At 41.9% G+C, this 20620-nt stretch overlaps 2 protein-coding genes across 3 annotated transcripts; both read left to right on the forward strand.

Moving 5' to 3' along the window:
* On the forward strand, positions 1-7997 carry LOC121329694 (leucine-rich repeat-containing protein 74A). The gene is made up of 13 exons (XM_041275394.1): positions 1-134; positions 562-718; positions 1240-1347; positions 1640-1733; positions 1892-1941; positions 2333-2414; positions 2544-2629; positions 3131-3325; positions 4056-4151; positions 4396-4539; positions 4955-5059; positions 5672-5757; positions 7424-7997. Exons 1-13 carry the CDS (start codon positions 1-3, stop codon positions 7995-7997), a joined length of 1911 nt encoding a protein of 636 aa, XP_041131328.1.
* A 1792-nt stretch (positions 7998-9789) lies between these two features.
* rps6kl1 (ribosomal protein S6 kinase-like 1) lies at positions 9790-20013 on the forward strand. Of its 2 annotated transcripts, none has more exons than XM_041275130.1 (11): positions 9790-9877; positions 11264-11616; positions 12260-12384; positions 12884-12982; positions 14246-14293; positions 15188-15320; positions 15699-17102; positions 17497-17586; positions 18118-18200; positions 18747-18842; positions 19271-20013. In XM_041275130.1, the coding sequence occupies exons 2-11, from the start codon at positions 11355-11357 to the stop codon at positions 19379-19381; spliced, it is 2451 nt and encodes an 816-aa protein (XP_041131064.1). In that variant the 5' UTR covers positions 9790-9877; positions 11264-11354; the 3' UTR covers positions 19382-20013. The 2 variants fall into 2 exon arrangements, with proteins under 2 accessions (XP_041131064.1, XP_041131065.1); XM_041275131.1 differs by lacking the exon at positions 9790-9877 and adding an exon at positions 10244-10372.
* The last annotated feature ends 607 nt before the right edge of the window (positions 20014-20620 follow it).

Genomic DNA, 20620 nt, shown 5'->3' on the forward strand with positions numbered 1-20620 from the left:
ATGTCCCAGTCCTGCATTCCCATTGAGACCCTGTCTCTGGATCACCCGAGCGAGTGTCCGGTGCAGAAAGATCACAGTGGAGATGAGTGGGACACTGATCTGGAGCCTGATGGTAAGCTATCCAGTGGCTTGCAGCGCCACTGCAATATGTTTGCTATTGATTGTGAGAGGGATTGTGAAGTCTGCTCCGGGTGTGTAAAACAGCAAGGACCTTTCTGAAAGTGTGATTTATCTGGGGGTTATTTGCTGGTATTGGTGTCTATTATTTAGTGTATTTTCCTTTCTGTTCAATGAAATCTGATATGGCCTTGGTTTCTTAATTGTTTCCAGTTCTTTCTTTTTCTTTAGCATGTTGTTCAGGTTTTTGGCATGTTCATTCAACACAAGACACCCAATGAGATACCTACTGCACAGCTCCAGTGCCTGCAGTAAATCGCTTGCTTTTCAGGTTTAATAAGCTTGCTGGCATTTACTCATCAGTGTGTGTTGGTGTCTGGTCTGCTTTTAACTGAATTATATTTATCTATCTGATCGTTGTGCAGAGGTTACTGAGAAAACCAGGGATATATCAGCCAATGATCTGTACCTGCAGGCCTGTGAGGAGGTAGGCGTGGTTCCTGTCGCTTACTTCCTGCGTAACCTTGGCAACCCCACCCTCAACCTGAACCACCATGGACTGGGGCCCCTGGGAGCCAAAGCTCTTGCTATAGCACTTGTGGTGAGTTATTTATACTTCTATGATTAAGCATGGGTACATAGCAGTACTTGTTATGGATAAGTGGATAGTGATCTGTACTTAAACGGGATGTGGTAAATCAGCGTTCATTACATTCAATTATCTGAGTGATAATTCATCTTGATTTTAGTCAAAACTGCTTGTTTAATACTGCAAACTAATTACTGATCTAAAGATCATATTTATTGCTGTCTGTTGTTTATTTCACATAGAGAGGCTGATAAGTCCAGAAAACAATGAGACGTCTTCCTCAGATTGTTCCCTTCCAATAGGAAGATCCTTTGCTGAAGTGCACAGTACCTAATATCTGCAACTACACTCTTGCAGATGCTTACCACACAAAGCATTGTGGAGGCGCTCAACTCAACGTTGCAAAGAGAAGAAGTTTGATGCATTAATATTGTACATGTTCACTTGAGTTCAGTTATTAATAAACTAATAAACTGATTCATGTGTTGTTTTGCACCCAGTAACAAAGCATCACATTTACTGTTATTCACCAGAGTGACATGAAGATCACAAACCTGGAACTGGAAGATAACCATATACTGGCAGAGGGTGCCAAATACCTGATGGACATGTTAAAGGGAAATTGCTCCATTCAAGACCTGGTAAGCAATCTTACAGGTAGTTGATGTATTAGTAAATGTGACCATATCCAATTAAAGCAATAACTTAAACTGTAAAATTAGGAGCACCAATATATGATTAAGAATCCAAATGGACAACAGAGTGGTTGCTGAGAGTAAAATATTTGTCCCAGAGAGTCTGGTCAGAGAAAGGCTTATTGTGCAGTTAGAGAGGTTTAGGTTTTAATTTGTGGGCCACTAGAGGGCGACAAAACTGTATTTTAATAGAAAATTGTGAGAATTTATCTATTTCAGTAAAAGTCATATTTTTCAGAACATGTCTAATAATCACCTGCGGTCTGCTGGTGCTGAACATGTCTCCAAAATGTTACTGGACAACGTCTCCCTGAGATCAATTAAGCTATCAGGTGTGTATCTATTAGTATTTAACACTGCATTTAAAATAGTTCCAATAGCAATCAGGTTGCATATTCAAAGATGTGTGTTTTGCATGTATTTGCACTGTTTTCAACAGTCACTGTAGTTTCCACAGTATTGTTACGGTTTTGTTTCCTTTAATAACCAGGAAATGAATTCACGGAACATGATGTCAAGAGCTTTGCAGATGTCTTTTCTGTAAGTGTCACAATTTTATGAGGCTTCTGTTAGATAATGTGTTCATTCCCCATTGTCAGCCGTGACTGATGAGTTGAGCTCTGGAACTTCCTGTGTGTATTACCGGAATATCAGCAAACACCTTGTCATGGGAATCTTTAATCTTGGATGGGCCGCACAACGTTTTGCTCCACACTCGTAGTTTTCTATAAAATGTATTTATTTTTTAGAAACAGGTTTTTGGTGCCTCTAATGAATTTAAAACTGTAATAGTCCTGCATTCACACTATAAAAAAATTCTCTGAATGAAAAGAATGTAGTTTCCTCAGCCACAACAACAGAAAACTACCAGCCAGGCCTGTTCTGTGGTCTGTGGCATGTCTGAGGTGCCACCCCAGATCTCTTTGTTCAGTCCAATTACAGAGTGAAGGAGCTGGACCTGAGCCACAATGAGTTCTGTGAGAAGGGTGGGGAACACCTTGGCCAGATGTTAGGTAAGAACTGGGTCTCAGAGGACAGGCTGAGAAAGCTGCCTGAATGAGGGGCAGCATTCAGTAACATTTAATAAGATTTAAGTCATTAACAGATGCTGCTTGACGTTGATGCTTCTCCTTTTCCTTCAGCCAACAATGAAGGGCTGCATGTCTTAAACCTGAGCTGGAACCACCTGCGGATGAAAGGGGCGGTTGCTCTGAGCGCCGGACTCAAAGTAGGAACATGTCTGAATGCAGGGCACCTGGCTGCTGTTTCACTACGGGGGAGGGAGGTTGGGAAAAGGATAAGAAGAAAAGAAAGTGCCTGTGTGTGCTCTTCTTTTAGAATCACAGAAAACCTGTGTGTGCCCCTATCCTTTCTACAACAGCAAAGATGTGTCTGTTGATTCTACAGTGAAACGAATGGCAGAAATTGTACAGATCTGTAGAATGCCATATCTGGTATACATTTGTGGTTTGATATCTGCAGTTGCAGCGCCATCTAGAGACAAATGAACACTGAAACATGACAGAAATGTTGAAAAAACTTTAGTCTCTGCAGCTTTATACCTACCACCTAGTGACCCAATGCTTACAACGCCACATAAAACCAAAATATACTTCCAGGTGGTCCTGAAATGCATGCAAAACTGGACGAGAATCTACCTACAATAATGTAGGAGCTGTCAAATAATGGATTCTTCACCGTGACTGATGCCTTCAGTGTTTGTCCTCAGGTCAACCTGACTATCAAGTCTCTCGACCTCTCCTGGAATGGCTTTGGGAATGAAGGCGTGCTAGCGTTGGGAGAGGCTCTTAAATTTAACAGCACCTTATTGTACCTGGACCTCTCAAGCAACCGCATCACTAACGAGGGGGCGGGCAGTCTGTGCAAAGGACTGGAGGCCAACGACACGCTGAAAGTTCTGAAGGTGAATGAAAAATGGAATGCCTGCTAGAGCTGGAGGAAGATCCAGTATAAAGCAATGCCACTGGGATTCTGGTTATCAAGGCTGTAAACCTCAACCATGTCCTCCCCTAAACTATACATATGCATAGGTGAAAAGAAATCATTATAATCCCTGGTTTAATAGCTCCACAGCAATCTAGCTGAAATCCCCTAGAAAAGTTTATCACACCGTTGTTGCATGGTACTTTTTACAATTTTCCCATGGTTATATTATCCTTTTACTATGCTTTTACCATGGTTTGCAATGCTTTACCATACTTTGCTATTCTTTACAATACTTACAGTATGCTTTATTACACTTTGATGTGCTTTTACAATGGGAAACTTTTATAAGGGATAAAATATCAATAAACATTACTGTACAATTTATGGAAAAACAGAACTAAGGTAGAACTTTATGGGCCCTACAGGATTAATGAATCAGGCTTGCAGTTCCAACCATGAGAGGGTGTATTAGTGTGTTTTCCTTTTTAAAAGTACTGTTTAACCTAAGAGCATGATTATAAGCAATAGGGCCCTGTTTGCCTCATGTTAATTAGCTGCGGTCCCTCTTGTGAATAACAGTTTGGAATTATATTCTATATTCTATTCTAGAGCTCTAGAATGCTAGGTAGAATCCCAAGACGATTCTAAATTCTAAAAGTATGCTGGACAGTATGTAAGAAACGCAATGTGTTTTCTTAACCCTCCAGCTGTCTAACAATCCCCTGACTGTGGAAGGGGCCCTGGCCCTGCTCAACTCAGTGAAAAACACTCCAAAATCAGCCCTGGAGAAGCTCAACATCTCAGTGAGTTCATCTTAAAAGTGCTACTCATTATTTGAACGTGTAGAAAAGAGTGGTGGGCATATTTATTGTCAATAGAATTGAAAAACAAGCTGTTGCCAATTTTCTGACTGATACACACAGCTCACCTTATTCAAAGCACTGCGTCACAAGTTTGCTGGTCCTAAATTCAACAATGCAATCTCTGATGAGCTAAGAAGTTTGTATTTCTACCTTTGCTTTGTTTGTTTCATTGTCTGGTGTCTAGAACGTCCTGGTGAATGAAGTGTTTCTGCAGCTGCTGGAAAAGACGTGTCAGGAACATCAAGGGCTGGAGGTCATCTTTGGAGGGGTTGGGGGCTTCACTGCCAGGAAACCACAGCAGCGCCCAGACCCCATGAAAATGATTCAGGTGGAAGGATGAAAAAGCACATGAGAGGCTCAGCATAGCACTTTGCCTTTGTTGCCTTACAATAGTGTTGTTTTCATTAGAATGTATTGACAGGCAATGGTACATTTTTTCCTTGGGTACAACCCCATTGATAAAAGAAAAGGGGGCATAAATCATGTGCTGTTTTGATTGGCCCTCGTACGGAAAGATATGTTTATAGAAATATTGATTCTGTTCGAAGGATGTAGTGGAAAATTACTGATCAAGTGTCAGAGAAATGGTTCTTAGAATTATGCCCATCTTTCAGGCAATTGCTCCTTCTTTTTGTTGGTATTAATGGGCTTTGTAGTTTGAAGGATATGAATATGAAATGTTAAGATGTTCTGTACCGTCATCATTCTTTTCCTGGTATAATAAACAAGTCTGTTTCCTTCAGGATTATTTGGACGAACGCAAGCTACGCCTCTGGGATTTCTTCCGGAACATTGATAAAGACGGATTCATGAAAGTGGCTGTCACTGACTTCAGAAGAGCTGTGCAGGTGAGACTGCACATTTTTACTGATATTCTCACAGTTCTTCAGTAAAGGAGCAGAACAGCCGTCTCACAGAAGCCAAACTATTGCAGGTTAGGTCTGATCAGTATTTAGATATGGTGACATCCACCACCCCTTTAGCCAGAGTGTTAAGGAGGCACTGTGCGATCTGTGGATGTCACAGAAGAGCTGGATGTTACTCCTGCTCAAACTCAGTACTTGTCAATTTAACTAAGAACTACATTCTGTATTTGACTTAATCTTTTAATTAAAAAACAGTACAACACATTACCTTCCTCAATGTATAATACCCAACAGTGGTATGCTCCCCCTTCTCTTATGTTTAGAATCACGTTTAAAGTAGTTTGTACTGTATTGAATCAATAACATTTCAGCCATTGCCTTTGCTTCTGACTAGACCCAGCCTTTATGCCCGCCAAAACTCAGTCTCCAAAACTCTGGATTGTAAATGACCTCTGATAGGGATTAATAGTGAAAAGTTCTTGTTAAACACACCAAGCATTTCATTTTCTCCTGGTCTCATGTCCCACACATTTGATGTCCTACTTTGATAACTTTTCTATCCTCCTTTCGCTGTTTCCTTCCATTGTCATTCAGCAAACCAATATCCCTCTCGATCGGGTTCAAATTGAGGAGCTGATACACAGACTAGACAAGGACAGGACTGGGACGGTGGACTACAGGTGAGTCTGCATTGATGTGGACCTAAACATATAGAACACTGATTCACACTTCACTGTAAAAGACCTGCAAAAGGATGAAACAAGGGTTTCATTAAGTTTTTACATGAACATCTTTTAAAATGGCTCCGTAGAGCTTCATTTTCAGTGCTGTCCTTGTTTTGTGAAGTCCTAACTTAGAGATAGAATAAAGTTTATTGATGTGGGGGTCCACCAAGTGGCTCACCTGATAGAAGCGCAGCCGTGGCTGTATGAAGTAGGCTGGTCTTCGCTAGGGACTCCGAAGGGAGCGTCGCATTGGCTCTGGTGCTCCCGTGGGTTAGGGACCTAATGGGGAGGTAAAACTGGCAGGGACTGTTTCTCTTCATCGCTCTGCAGAAAACCCTGCTGGTCAGGCACCCTGTCTGCTCAGAGCTGACACTTGGAGGGCTGGCCTTTGTCCTCCAGGGGTCGGTAGCTCACTGACATAGGCTCTCGAGTTCCTGGGTGAAAAAGGAAGCTGGCTTGGTCGTGGGATCGGAGGATGTCCACTGAATCTTTGGCTCTCCTGAGCCATGTGGGGAATTGCTGCGGTGAGGAGAAAAGCGATTGGGCATTCCAAATTGAGAGAAAATCGGGAGGAAAATTACAATTGGACACACTAAATAAAATTTAAAAATGTAAAAAGTTTATTGATGCAAATAAGTGACTTTCACACAGTGTACATGAGCACAGCACCTACTGTCACCTTTTGTCTGTTTTTAATTTCATATGCAGACTTTCTCGTCTCATTTCTCAGAATAAAATGATCTTTTCTTTCATTCGGACTAGCTCCCTTCAGCCGTCATAGCCAGCAGGAAGAAAGAACTGGTCATCAGCCTTCTGCCCCCAGTTCACATTCACCAAGGAAAGGAAAAGGAGAGAGATATTTAAGGATTATATATCAAGTCTATCAATCTTGAATAAAAGTTCCTTGAGGAATACATTTGCATAACATTACTTCTACTATAATTAATTAGCTTAGTTCTGAATGGTGGTGCACTAAATAAACATTCTTATATTTTATCGTAAGTTTACTATCCACTTGACAACCCTACCTATTGCATTCCATGGAAACGTCTCAAAATCACATAGTATACAGTATTTCTAATTTTGGAAACAGAATTTTGTCTATGGTAATAGATTTTGTCTGCTATAGAAGCAAAGGGCACTAGCTTAGTAAAAGGATAGGGCTTACTGAGGGAATGTAGCAGATACATGTGTCTCTTTTGTGTGTACAGTATGTCTATAGTCTGTCTTGCCAATTTAATATAGCAGATTGAAAATAGCAAAGCTTCCTTGGTGTGATCTATGTGAGAAAGGAAGGCCAGCAATTGATCAGAATTAAAGCTGGTGATCCACTGAAAAGACCAGTTGAACTACAGAGTGAACATTGATCCACTGTAACCAGTGAAGCAAAAACATAGAAGAACAGGATATAGACTGTAGATCTGCTACAATCTATTGGATTATATCATTGATGTGCATTGGTGTTACTGAGGTACAACTGAGATTGGGTAACCTTGTGTTGAAATATCACCTATGGCTTTTCTGCTAAGCATGTGTACAGATCTCTCTGAACCACTAAGAGCACTGTTGTGTGCAGCTCCGGTTCTGACCCACTCTCCTCCCGTAATCCCTTGTTGTCTAGGGGCCTTGCTGACACCCGTAAGCAGATGATGCGCGATCAACGCCGTCAGCTGAGGAAGCAAGAATCTCGTCAGAAGAAGGAGAAGCAGAAGAGCGACCGTGTTCTCCAAACCTTCCAGAGCGCTGTGGAGGCGGCCACCCCGCGCAGCTCCATGGTGATATCTCCAGGGTTACCGGGGGACTCCAGCAGCTCTCAGCACTTCTCAGCCACGCCCCTCAGCTCGTGGCACCACGTGGTGATGTCAAACAGCAGCCGCTACTCCGTGCCGAACATGAGCACCGAACACGTTCACCTCCCACCAATTGGCATCCAGCCTCGCACTGGTAGTTCACTGAAGGTCCGGTCCTCTTCGCAGCCCAACCTGCACCCTGAGGTTCGGGCTACTCCCCGGACCAAGCCCATCTCTGCCCTGGAATTCCAGATAAATTCACAACCTGAGATCACGTCTTCTCATCCGGTTAGCCCTGCGTCAAACAGCTTGACCAGGTCCAGGCCAGCCCTGACAACTCGAAAGCATCAAACATCCACCAAAGCTTTGAATCATAAAAGCAAGACTGCAAAGGGAAAAAGCTAAAACAGTTTCCATTCTAAGAGAGGTGTTCTTTTTTATACCCAAATATTCCTAAACATAAACTCTATTGTGGTCCAGAACGTAATGTATGCGGTTTATAAAGGCCTCTATGTTGGCCAGTCATATCAGGTGGTCTTGTTTGAATTTTATTAACCATGGTGGATCTTAATACATTTGTCCTATGAATCCCTGTTGGTATTGATAGACTCCATAACTAACCTGATTATATTACACAATACAATGGAAATACAGCACTGTAAGAACCACACCCAGATTACATGGGATCCCAGTTTGATCTGAGCAAGGCGTTCCTAATTATGAGCACCTACTAAATAACATTTCTGTGCTTGTGACAGATATGGTCAAGTATGTAAATCGCAAAGGAAATATTATATTATATCAGCCATTTACTGTGAAAACCAGTGAACCTTGTAGACAAGTACAGAACGCTCTGCTCTTTGCTGGGGTTGTTAATTCTCTGCTCTAAAGGAAGTGTGCTTTATGTGTGCCTGGTTGTCATAGCAATGAAGGAAGGATTTATTTCTTGAGAACATTCATGACATCACCTGTGTTTTAAAAGGCCTTGTGAAGGTGGTGTATATTTGCAACACTGGTACTCATGTGTGCTTCTAACGAGTTTGCAGGATTTATTTTGGGTTGGGTTAGCTGAGGTATATCAGCTGCAGATTCCTGAGGGGGCAGCTTAAAATACTAATGGCATTTTATGCTTCTTCATCTCTCTGTAGTGAGTGGATTGGACTCATTCCAAAAAGAAAAAATTATTTAAACGGGATTGATATATACTGCCCGTTATATCAATCCATAAGCAGTAGGCTGTACTTATAAAGATTCTGCTACTGTAATGACACACCCAGGCTACCACACAGAATCCCATGTGGACTTAATAACAATACACCACTCTGTACGCACCACAGCATATGCACCTTATAGACAATGAATAGTGGCTGTACTGCCACTACAATGTAACCTTTAAAAAAATCACCACAGTACTTAATAATAAGGAATTTAACAAGGGTAGCGTACGTGCTAGCTACTGTCAATTTCTAAACGCAGTAATGTATGACCTATCCGAAACGAGCCTTGTCTCTTAGTGGTTTAATAGCATAGTCCTCAATCATTACCACGTCATGCAGCTATCAAGTTCCATGCGCACCATCTGGTAACTCCCCAAGTGAGTATGGAGGAAGGACGCTCCTGAGAGACAGCAGAAAAAGGGCTTTGAGGCACAATTGCCATGTGACCTCATATGACTTTCCATGAAAGGCACAATGTGTACTATGTCAAGGTATTTCACTAATAATCATTTCTCCTACCAAAGATTTAAATCACATTACAATCCCATGCAAAAGTCAACGTGACTTAGATTTTTTGCCTTATAAAAGTCCCCCATAGTAAAGCATAGCAAAGTTTAATCAAGCAGATCTTTTTTACATCCCACTGTCAAGTTCAGTTTTTAAACAAATATTTGAAAAAAATGCTGCCTGTTGCTATGACCGCATTATGGGCTAACAGTCTCTCTCTCTCTCTCTCTCTCTCTCTCTCTCTCTCTCTCTCTCTCTCTCTCTCTCTCTCTCTCTCTCTCTCTATATATATATATATATATATATATATATATATATATTATATATAATATATATATATTAAATTTATAATTAAAATATAGGGGTCTGTATGGGCTCTGTCTCTTTAAAGTAAGTGGCGTCCCAGATGGCAGTTGTTTTCAGCTGATGGCAAAAGAATGACATCACCAGCAGCCAATCAGCACACATTATCATCCTTCCCCAAGTTCTAAGATTTTCTGTGTTTGTGCATCCTTCCAAGACGCGCAGATACCTATAAGCACGGGGTGTATTTCAGTCAAGGTAGAGTACAATATGTTTGCTGTGAATACACTGAATATTGTCATCTTTGAATGGATTAGTTTTGGAGTCTAATTTAAAGAGTTGTTGCAGAAGCATTTTGATTGTGTAATTATTGGTGGGGGTGCAATGTGCAGTGTTTGAAATCGAGGTATACGAAACGAGTTTAATCTAAGGTCACACTGTACATAGCAACCTTTAGATTTATCTTGTTATATTGTATTTGCCTGTCAGTTTGTTTAATGGGTGCAGTGCAGTTTTTTCGGGGGACGGGTGTTCATCGATTGGTTGTTTGAAATAGTGGGCGAGTTTACGTAGGTACTGCAGTGCTGTCCAGTTTCAATTCAATTGAAGATTTCGTTTCTCACGTGTGGCTTGTTCCTGGTGGCCTCCCATGCCTTCTACAAATTCCATGCAATTTTAACAATTCTCTGAAGTGGAGCGCCAGATTATCTTTTTTCCATCAGGAGCTGGAATCGTGTCGTTCGGGATCATTTGGTCAGTTCATCGGTAGTCACATAACCTCGGTCATGGCGGATAACACATTTTAAAACTGAGGTTGCAAATTAAAAGGCAAAAGAAGCTGAAAATGTGTCTACAGTAAAATAGGTTGGCAGTAGGTGCGGGTCGCAGAGATGCCCACAGTTATGTGACATTACAGTCGGAGCTTTGTGTATTGTTTCAGAGTTCATGAAGTATTTGTGATTTGCTTGTGTCCTAAGTAGACCATATTCTGGGGAACCAAAATAAGAATGTGTTTGTCAGAGATTCTTCAGACAGCAGTTTTAAGTGTGCAGTTACATTCAGGGAAATGCGTGGATCTGTTACATTAGATTAGTATATTGTTATTATTTCCAGTTTGTTTCATGCACTTATAGGTGAAGTATTTTAATTAGGGTCAGTGACATCCTGCTTTTAATAGTGTCCATTATCCTTCCTAGACCTTTTCATTCATATCATCTGAACGACACTTCTGGTTTTAAATTACTACACATTGTATGTCTTGTGAATATAAGCTGGGATGTTAGTCTGTTTAACTGAGGGGATTGTTCAGCACTGAGGGGAGTTTGTTGTTGTTTGTGATTGGAGAAGCAACAGCAATGATTCCAGAGGCCAAAGCTTTGCAGAGAAATTACTTTTCTAATAAATCTAGATGAAGGTTATAGATTTGGGCAAATGTTTTCTCATGTTGAGTTTTGTAACCTGATTTTTATAATACATTGTATTTATTATAAGTAATTCAATGTATTGTTGTATCTTTGCATGGCTTGCAGAATGACAGTTCAATACTCTGGCCCGGCTGCTGACTTGACAAGTGTTCCATCCAAATCCTCATTGGATCAGTATTGTAAGCAAATAAATTAAACTCAATTCTTTTGGTACTTGCAGATCAAGGGTTTCATTTTCCAGTGGTTGTCCCAGAGAGAAGGTGTGACAATGTGGAGGCAGCTGGGGCCAGTACCATGACCCTGCCTACACCATGCACCAGGTGTTGGGTGAGCCGCAGGACGCAGATCCCCGCGGCAGGGCTGTGTACCAGGCCAGATTATACCTGGAGCAGATCAGGAGCCAAGTCTCCGCAAGCAGGCAGGACGTCAAGCTGACCATGGCCAAGCGGGATTACCTGGTGGACGCTGCCAAACAGATCCGCATGGCGCTGGACCGGGAGATCAGTGAAGACTATGAGGCTGCGTTTAACTACTACAAGAACGGGGTTGACCTCTTGTTAAAGGGGGTGCAAGGTACAGCATTTCAACGGCTTTCTGGGGGTAAGGGGGTCTCGTTATAGAGGTGTTTCAAGATTACCTTAGCAAAGACCACTGTGTCTACTGGAGGAATCTTCCTTACCACTTTGTTGTCCTTGATCTCTTCCGAAAGAGCTCTTCTGCTCTGTCACCTTGTAGGAGCAGAAGAAAAGAAGTTGGTGAGAAATGAAGTCCCTGTGATCCCAGAGCCACAAGCTGTGATAAAATCATTACAGGAATCAATAGGGTTTGTGTTGAGTCAGGCTTTGAAAGTTGGAGGATCAAAGACGATGGAATGAATGGGGCGTCACTAGAGGGAGACTACAAACTATTTGGAAAAAAGATGCTGATATGTTGTTTAAAAGATCAACACACTTGTAGTTCCTTTTAGTTTTGGAGGTTGGGCAGATGGGACGTGTATGTGACCTATCAACAGTCATTAGATTTTCTTAGGAAAGCAGAACTTTTTTTATATTATTTGTGGTTGGAATTACTGGTTCATATGCTAGATATATCCTTCTGAAAGGTAGAAAAGTAGGAAGTGGTATCTGTCTGGACCACCAAGAGGATGCACTGGCTAACACTGCGTGCTTCAGGCAGCTCAAGGAAAGAACTATTTATTTCTCTTGATCCATTGCAGTCGACCCGAACAAGGAGCGCAGGGAAGCAGTGAAACGGAAGACCACCCAGTACCTGAAACGAGCCGAGGAAATCTTCAACTTGCACCTGCAGGGGAGTCTGGGCAGTGCAGACTCCAAATCCAGGGTATGGGGATCGACTCTCAAAGCTGGCCCTGGCAGTTCATATGCAGCATGTTTGCCATGTTAAATCACTTGAATATAAAGGGAATCCGTGGTCTGTTCAGCAGATGTGAATACCACCACTGAGATTTATTAAAATGTGTGTGCCAAGATAATGAGAATCAGACACTTAACAGGGCAGGGGATTTCTGTCTGAAGGGTGGCAGTATTTAAGTCAGCCACTGTTGAGATCCGTGCATTAGCCCACCCTTTCTTTTTTGTGCCTGTGGTTTGGCCAAACCCAGTACGCAGTGTCACAGTTTAAAGACACTGCATCTATTGGTAGCAGCTGTTTTTGTGACCGGAGTCCAATTCTGTAATACACAATGAAAAATCCAAAAGCATTCGTTGAGACAGTATTCATAGGCAATTCGGGCATTAAGTGGAGTAGCTGACAGTTTTACAGTTTACCAGTGTAGCATGTGTAGCTCGCTTCAGTGACAAACATGCGTCTCTCTTTTCAGAGTCAGGGATTCAGTAGCCTGAGGTTTCAACCAGTCCGAACCCTCAGCTCACCCGTGGAAGACCTGAAGATGTACAAGGTCACCGGGGTCATTGACAAGGTAACTCGTGAAAAGCCACAATACCGTGAACCGAAACCAAGCTGCTCGATTAAACAAAAGGTTATTGGATTTTTTTTTTTTTTCGGTTCAGTTGAAAACCACACAGGCGCACAGGATGGTCAGGCAAGAGAAATAAAGGCAATTCATAAATCTCAAGATTCAAGCTTTGATTAAAAAAGTGGTGTTTAATAATGGAAATCTTTTATGGAAAGCTGTATTGCATTTTGAAATCTTGCTGTGGTTCACTGGAAGCCTGAAGAAACGGGTGCGAGAATTTCCGTCTCGGTCAGTTGCCAGCAGCTTTGGACTCGTGTCATGGGACTGCACTTTGAGTTCCTCTTAATGCCTGCCTGGATTTAACAGTCTTCCATTGTTTATTTAAATAACAATAGTTGGTTGATGCCAAAAACACTTATTTTGATGTCACATTTACTACTGGAAAGAAGTAGTGTACATAAGTAAAATGAGGGCTAATTTTAAAAAAGGGATGGACATTTTCTTTTTAATATGTTCCTTTTTACAGGGATATATAGGAGGTTTTATTGCTGTACACAGAAACATAAAGCTGCCATATTTTAGAGGGTTTGCTTGGCACTGCATAACCACTGCCTTCACATTCTGTCGTTCCATACTTGTTTGTGCATTGACGCAGTGCGGTCTGTAGTGTTGCATGGTGATTCAGACTGGTTGCCTATACTGAGCATTGAGCAAATCATCTGGGTTTAACAATACACTCATGGGAACCGTTGGATGAAATCTGGGCTAAGCCAGCATGACAACCCCCCTGAGACACAGCCTGCTGAAAAACTGGAGATCAACATCATATAGCCTTTACTATAGACATAGGGATTACACAGGCAGTGCATCTGATGGACACCTGTGTGAAATAAATAGCAACTTGGAACATGTAATGGGTGCAGTCTAAAAATAATGTGTGCTAAAGATTGCAGTGTATTGTAAGGCAGCCTGCTTTGCATTTTAACTCCAAGCAATAGTGGTGGTAATTAAGTCTGAGAAAAGACACAGGAAGCACCTGTTTGGGTTATGTTGTAACTGATATTATTATATTATTACTGGTAGAAATGATTTAGAGGAAGACAGGATTGGATCACCATTTCAATTCTCTCTTTCAAAGCTTTTAGGTTCGTTTGCCATGCCTTCTTTGTGCTTGTGACTTTCGGTGAATTAAAATAGCTTTTTGAGTAACAGAAAAATGCTTTCACCTCTTTAAATAATAACGTATACTCTTTGTTTGTTTCTTAGGTGCTCATGGTGCAGAACCCAACCACAAAGGAGGTGTTTGTTGTCAAAGTAGGTATCAGATCCATGGGTCACTTGTTAAGTTACTGTAAAAAAAAATAATAAAAAATAGGTTCTGTGTGAACTTTGAATATAAAAAACAGTTGAAGCATTGCATAATTCACAGGTCAGTTTGAATAGAAGCAGATATATAGAAACCTATATCAATCATCCCCCCCCCCCCCCCCCCCCCCCCCCTTTCCCCATCTTGTAGACAAACTTTTTTCAACCTTTTATAGAAGCAGATATATACCCCCCCCCCCCCACCCCCCTCCCCCCCCCCCCCCCCAAACTATCATATAATCCCCCCCCCCCCCCCCCCCCCCCCACCCCCCCCCCCCCCCCCCCCCCCCCCCTTTCCCCATCTTGTAGTTTCATTTAGCTTTTTTCACAAACCTTGTAATCCTCTGTTGCCTGTAACGCAGTTCCCTGTGATCTATTTTTAATCAGAGATGCCAGGAAATGTACTTTTGACCTTCACAGTACCTATTGGCTCACCTTCCTCAGGGATTATGAATCAGCAATCGATTGCATCAACTTGAGTAACAAAGCTGTCGGCTTAGGGTTGGGCAAACCCCTGCAATCTGTAGCCCACACTTCAGCGTAAATGGGCTGTTGGATAACTAAATAAGGTGTTGCGCAAATGGATCTGACAGTCTTTGCTATTCGGCTGAAGGAAGGCATCTGATTGGCAGGTGCTTATTGTATCCAAGACAACAGAAATGATTGATTCATTAAGGAACAGTAACGGGAGTGATAATCCTTTAGGCTGTTCTTCCACCAGTTAGAGATGATAATCACTGAGGAATAGTCGCATATCTCTCCAGAAAATTTGTCATGCTGTCCTGGCTTCCCATGGGGGAGCAATGAGTATTTTCCCTTTTTTTTTTTTTTTTTTTTCCCCAGATCCTCCCCAAGTCTAGCTGGAAAAGCCGTGAGTACCAGACCATAATTCCCCAGGGCGTGCCGTTTATGGTGCGGCTTCTGAGATACTCCGTCAGTGAGGATTCAGTCTTCCTTCACCTGGAACACATACAAGGTGAGAAGAAACTGGAACTGTCTGATCTGTATTGCCTGGTCTGAATTAAATGCAGACACGCCCACATTTAAAGACCACTTCTGTAGTGAGCTCTTTATTGAATGTTCATTTATTTCCAATTTAAATCACCTGTATTATACAAGGACCACCTTTTCGTATAAAGACCCCTTTTTAGATGGTTATTGCAAGATTTATTTAGAATTATTGTCAGTATTTATGAGTTGAACTTCATTTCAGTAAGACAAAAGCCTTTTTTCTCTCCAGACAATTTGATTATTGTATTGCTGCTGCTGGGTTATAAACAGAGCCCCTTTTAATATGAACTCTAAGAAGGATATCCGCTGTGTGACTTTCTCTTTGTTTCTCTTGCTCATTTAGGTGTGAGACTCTTTTCTCAGATTCACAAAGCCAGCGCTGAGAGGGTGAAAGAGTACCCTAAGTGCTGCAGTCCCTCTCGCAGAAAGATTAAGCTGAAGAACAGCTACACCGCACCAACTCTGAGGTTTGATTTTGAGGAAAGCAACAGAACACCACCAAACAAAATGACCGGAATTACAGAGGACTTGGTGCACTGTTCTGACACAGAACCCCAGACAGAAGGCCAGTCGGAGGGCTTCAACGCTGGAGATGCTGGGTGTCTGCTCTGCAGCAAGCATAATGAAATGAATGAGCACTCGCAACACTGTCTTTGCTCGGAATGCTATACTGGAATGGTAATGAAGACTGATTTTATACCAGCAAACAGCAAAGTACAATTCCTTAGGAACCAGAGTAACCTGTTAGAATCTCAGGAATATATTGCCCACCAACCAGATGTGAACACCAGAGACAAACCTGATGGGGCACCTAAAGTTGCTCCAAGCAATCTGATAAGCACTGAATCTTGTATTGAATTTAATAAATACAAGACTGTAAATAGTAACCATTTGGCAAATGAAGTACCTCAGACAACTGAAACATCAGTACAAAACTCTGGTTCTGAGGCAGCCTGTGAAAGCCAGTTGGTGTGTGAGAGCGTGACACTGAAACTGGAGGAGGATTTCTCTGACCCCCCAGTGCAAACTTGGATGGAAAGTGGCCGCGGTGCGTTGGCCACTGAAGGCACTTCCAAAGGCTCTAGTACAGCCAGGAGGCCTGGTGCAGTAGCTGGCCAATACCTCACAGTGCATGATGAGGAGGGGGGAGAGGACTTGAGTAACACTGCTGCCAACCAACAGAAAAGGACAGAAGGGAGTATTGAACGCTTGGCACCTATCAGAGTAGATTCTTCTAATGTGGATTCAGCAGGCATAATGATAGGTGCGTCCTCAGGGAACGGGCAGGGCCTGATGAAGTTACCCATTCACAATGCTGCTTACCAGGTCTGGACAGACCAGGACCCAGCAATCCCCAGTGTAAAGGACCCCCAGGTGACCTCAACCAAGGTCAAGGGCTGGGAGGAGGAAGAGAACTGGGAACTGTTAAGCCCTCTGAACAGAGAGAGCGGGGCCTTCCCGGTGACCGGGCAGGTGGAGGTGCTCCCGTTTGACTCGAGAGGAGCTGGATCCAAAGCCTCTCCGCTTCGTAAGAACGGATATTGTAGCAACAGCCTGTCGCCTGCGTCCGATTTGCACATCGAAGTGGATGGTTGGTGTCTGCTGCCCAAGCAAGGCCCCAGGGGCCTCTCCGAAGACCAGGCCCGGCTGTGGGTGGCCCAGATTCTGTTGGCTTTGGAAAGCCTTCATGAGCAGGGGATTGTGTGCAGGGACCTGAATCCCAGGAACTTGCTGCTGGATAGCTGTGGTCAGTACCTGGTAGATGATGTGTGTAGATGGATCTTACAGGACCACAGCAAGCCTTTACATGTGTAGTCTGTTTTATGCCCAGTGAAATTCATTTACCAATATTTAACTCCCATATTGGAGCAGCATGTATAAGTCACACTTTAAAAGTGAGTTAAAATACTGTTCAAATTAAAATAGTAGTATTTTATTAGATTGCATAATATTGTGTGTGTATATGTGTATATGTGTATATATATATATATATATATATATATATTTATATATATATATATATATATATATATATATATATATAATTTAAAGGATATGATTTTAATTCTTGTCAACTTTGTTTAACAAAACATGCGTAGACTGTTTTGAAAGTTTCCTGTTTTTTTTTATTTTGTTTTTAGGACGGGTTCGCTTAACATACTTTGGCCAGTGGGTTGAAGTTCAATCCCAGACCAGCAGCAAAGCAGTGGAAGACATGTACTGTGCACCAGGTAATACACTTGGGAAGATACACCTGACAGATGCTGAATTCATGATAAACTCTAAACTATAGTTAGTTATGAATATATATATATATATATATATATATATATATATATATATATATATATATATATATAAATGGGAGCTAAAAACAAATTATTAAAAGAAAAAGCCCTCTGACACTGATATGGCAGCAGGATAACCTTCATACAGGTGACTACAAATGACAACAGTGCCATCTAGTGATACAACAATGCACAGTAATTGGGTTGCATCCTGCCTCCCTCCTTGAGAGGAAAAGATTTGCAAAGCGCAGAGCAGTCTTATATATTTTGTCCTCCTCTGCCAGCGTTTTTGAAAGGATGAAGCAAGGGCATTAGGATAGTCTTGCTTCTTTTTAGACACTTGCGTTGGTGTTTGAGTGTCCAGATCATTCCCTCATAACGTTTGGAACCTGTTCCCCTCTGGGCAAGAGGTGTTTGCTACCTTTAGAATCAGTTAAAAAAAAAAAAAAAAAAAAAAAATGTTTTTCATTTCAGAAGTGGGTGGTGTTTGTGAAGTCACGGAAGCTTGTGATTGGTGGAGCTTGGGTGCTTTGTTGTATGAGCTCCTTACTGGAATGGTAAATACAGTTTTTTTTTTTTTTTTTTGTTATGCTTCTTCTGCTCTGCTCTTACATTGCAATTTAGGACCCTATTTTGTACATTTTCTACCAGTATGAATCTTAGTACTGTATATGGCAGTAAATGTGTCATCATCACTTTCAAAATGACTTCACAAATTGACAAGTTGACCCTCCTTACTCAAATAGCTCAAGGTGCAGTCCACTATTGATAATGTAGTGTCAGATGTTATCAGTCAGTGTGCTGTGGAAATCCACTAAAGGTTCATGTTTCATTCATGCATGTGTGGATATTGTTGGTTCCCTTCTTCCTGGTCTGTTCCTATTATCTTAAAACCATTCCACCAGAGTCCAGACTTCAATTCTGTCAAACCCATTCTGTTAACCCAAGGACTACCCACAATACATGTAACTACTACTTTACATGTAACTGTTCTCTGTCACGGTCCACTCCACAAATGTTGTTGAAATAGCCTATGCTGTGGTTCTCTCCCTAGCAGGCTGTGTACTAACTCCCCTCTCCCCTGCCCCCTTCGCTACCCCCAGTCCTTGAAGCAGTGCCACCCCTCTGGCATCCTCCCTCACACCCAACTCCACCTCCCAGACTACCTGAGCACCGCAGCAGCCTCCCTGCTGACCGAGGTGAGGCAAGGGCCATCGCTGGCTTCACCTGTTAGGTTGTTGAGTATTATTTTACATTAAGTGCATGTTTTATCATAGACCGTAGAGATGCAATATTTGTTGGTATCCCCATGCAGAAAATCATCTAAAATACAACACTTTGTGACTTCATTGGATAATATTTGGGGTACTACTGCACTTGTGGGACAGGATTGCTCATTACAGTCTTATTTGAAGATCGATTTATCTATTCAAAGATACCAAGATATTTAGAAAGCAAAGGGTCAGAGTGAGAAGAAAGGCAACACAGATTACTCCCCTTAGTTATATTAATTTACACGAGAGTCATCTGTATTTTGAAAATGGATCTAGACAACACATTTCTATCCCATACTGCCCTGTACCATGCAATAGCCCACTGTGCTGTTCTGCTCCCCGTGCATCTCCAGCTCCTGCAGTTCGATGCTGGGTACCGGCTGGGCTCTGGAGGAGGGGGTGTGAGTGACATCAAGGGCCATCCGTTTTTCAGCACTATACCCTGGCAGAAGCTGAGTGGGTAACCTTCAGCAAGAGGACCCACAGGACCCAACACATTTACACTGATGGAGGAACACAGAGCCCAATAGACCTCTAGAATCCCTGAACTGGCAGCTGGAAATGCAATATAAAATGTAGCCAGGTCTCTGAGCACCAGGTGCATGAGTTCAAGCTTATCATTAAGTGATGGTTAATAGAATGAGAGATGCAAATGGCGGCATACAAGAATGTTTCAGAAATGGAATCCAACCAATTTCAGAACGGGGAACAACAGTATGGTGTTGCATACTGCCTGCAGTGGGGTGAGGTCAAACACCAAAACGCTACCGTGGATATTTGACTATGTTACAGGCATTCTAATTCACTGACTTCCCTCAAAAATGAGCATCACTCCCTTCTGTTCAAAAAGATTTATCCTCTGCGTAGCAGTGCCTGAAATTGTGAAAAACAGGATGCTACCTGGTGAGGAATCACATTCCATTGTTGTGTTTATTGTACCCTTCTACATCAACCAGCAACACCAACTTTCAATACCTTGTGATCACCCAATCTGGGAGTTGTTACTCCAGGAAGATCTATTTTTACCAGGGACAGCTCAGATCATTAATTATATTACAACCTCACAATATGAAGTAACGTCAAAGTGTCAAAGATTTGAATCTGTTTTTTTAATCTTTTATCCAGAGCCTCCATTGTTATTTAAACTGATCTAACACTGTCCCAGTCTTGTTTGGGATGATGCTTTATTGTACAGAGCTGGTAAAATGGAGCCAGCTTTCTCTTTTCTAAGCATGCAAAGGGGAGGGGCTTGAGAACCCTTCCTGGGTAGAACAGTGCGTGGTTGTTTTTGTTTCACAAGCATCTAACATATGAACTGACAAACCTTACAATAACAATTTATAACACACTGTATCACCAAGATGTAATTAAAGGAATGAAATAGAAATAATGTGTACGTTTCTGTTATTGAAGCATCTACAGATCAGAAAGTAGAACATCAAAGGCAATGGAACACCTACACTTTTTATTTGAGTACTTTTTTTGTTGTTGTCTATATAAGGGAATAACTAAAGTATTCTGTATAGTTCAAAATAACCTTATCAGGTATTATTAAAGGGTTGTTCCACACCTGCTAAGATAATCATATTTAAAAAAAACAAGTGTTTTGTGGACAGGCAATTTTGCTCTATGCGGAGTCCACTTTAGAGGCTGAGAGTGGGGGGGGAAGTAGATGTAATGTAGAGTACACTTAGCCACTAAGA

Source organism: Polyodon spathula, chromosome 17, assembly GCF_017654505.1.
Source record: "Polyodon spathula isolate WHYD16114869_AA chromosome 17, ASM1765450v1, whole genome shotgun sequence".
Classification (NCBI taxonomy): domain Eukaryota; kingdom Metazoa; phylum Chordata; class Actinopteri; order Acipenseriformes; family Polyodontidae; genus Polyodon; species Polyodon spathula.

Excerpts from the sequence above, each read along its gene's own strand:
- LOC121329694 (XM_041275394.1), top strand. The coding sequence starts at position 1 with ATGTCCCAGTCCTGCATTCCCATTGAGACCCTGTCTCTGGATCACCCG. Across the intron at positions 719-1,239 it reads CTCTTGCTATAGCACTTGTG|AGTGACATGAAGATCACAAA; the intron begins GTGAGTTATTTA and ends GTTATTCACCAG. Across the intron at positions 1,348-1,639 it reads ATTGCTCCATTCAAGACCTG|AACATGTCTAATAATCACCT; the intron begins GTAAGCAATCTT and ends CATATTTTTCAG.
- rps6kl1 (XM_041275130.1), top strand. The coding sequence starts at position 11,355 with ATGCACCAGGTGTTGGGTGAGCCGCAGGACGCAGATCCCCGCGGCAGG. Across the intron at positions 12,385-12,883 it reads GTGCAGACTCCAAATCCAGG|AGTCAGGGATTCAGTAGCCT; the intron begins GTATGGGGATCG and ends CTCTCTTTTCAG. Across the intron at positions 18,201-18,746 it reads ATGAGCTCCTTACTGGAATG|TCCTTGAAGCAGTGCCACCC; the intron begins GTAAATACAGTT and ends CGCTACCCCCAG.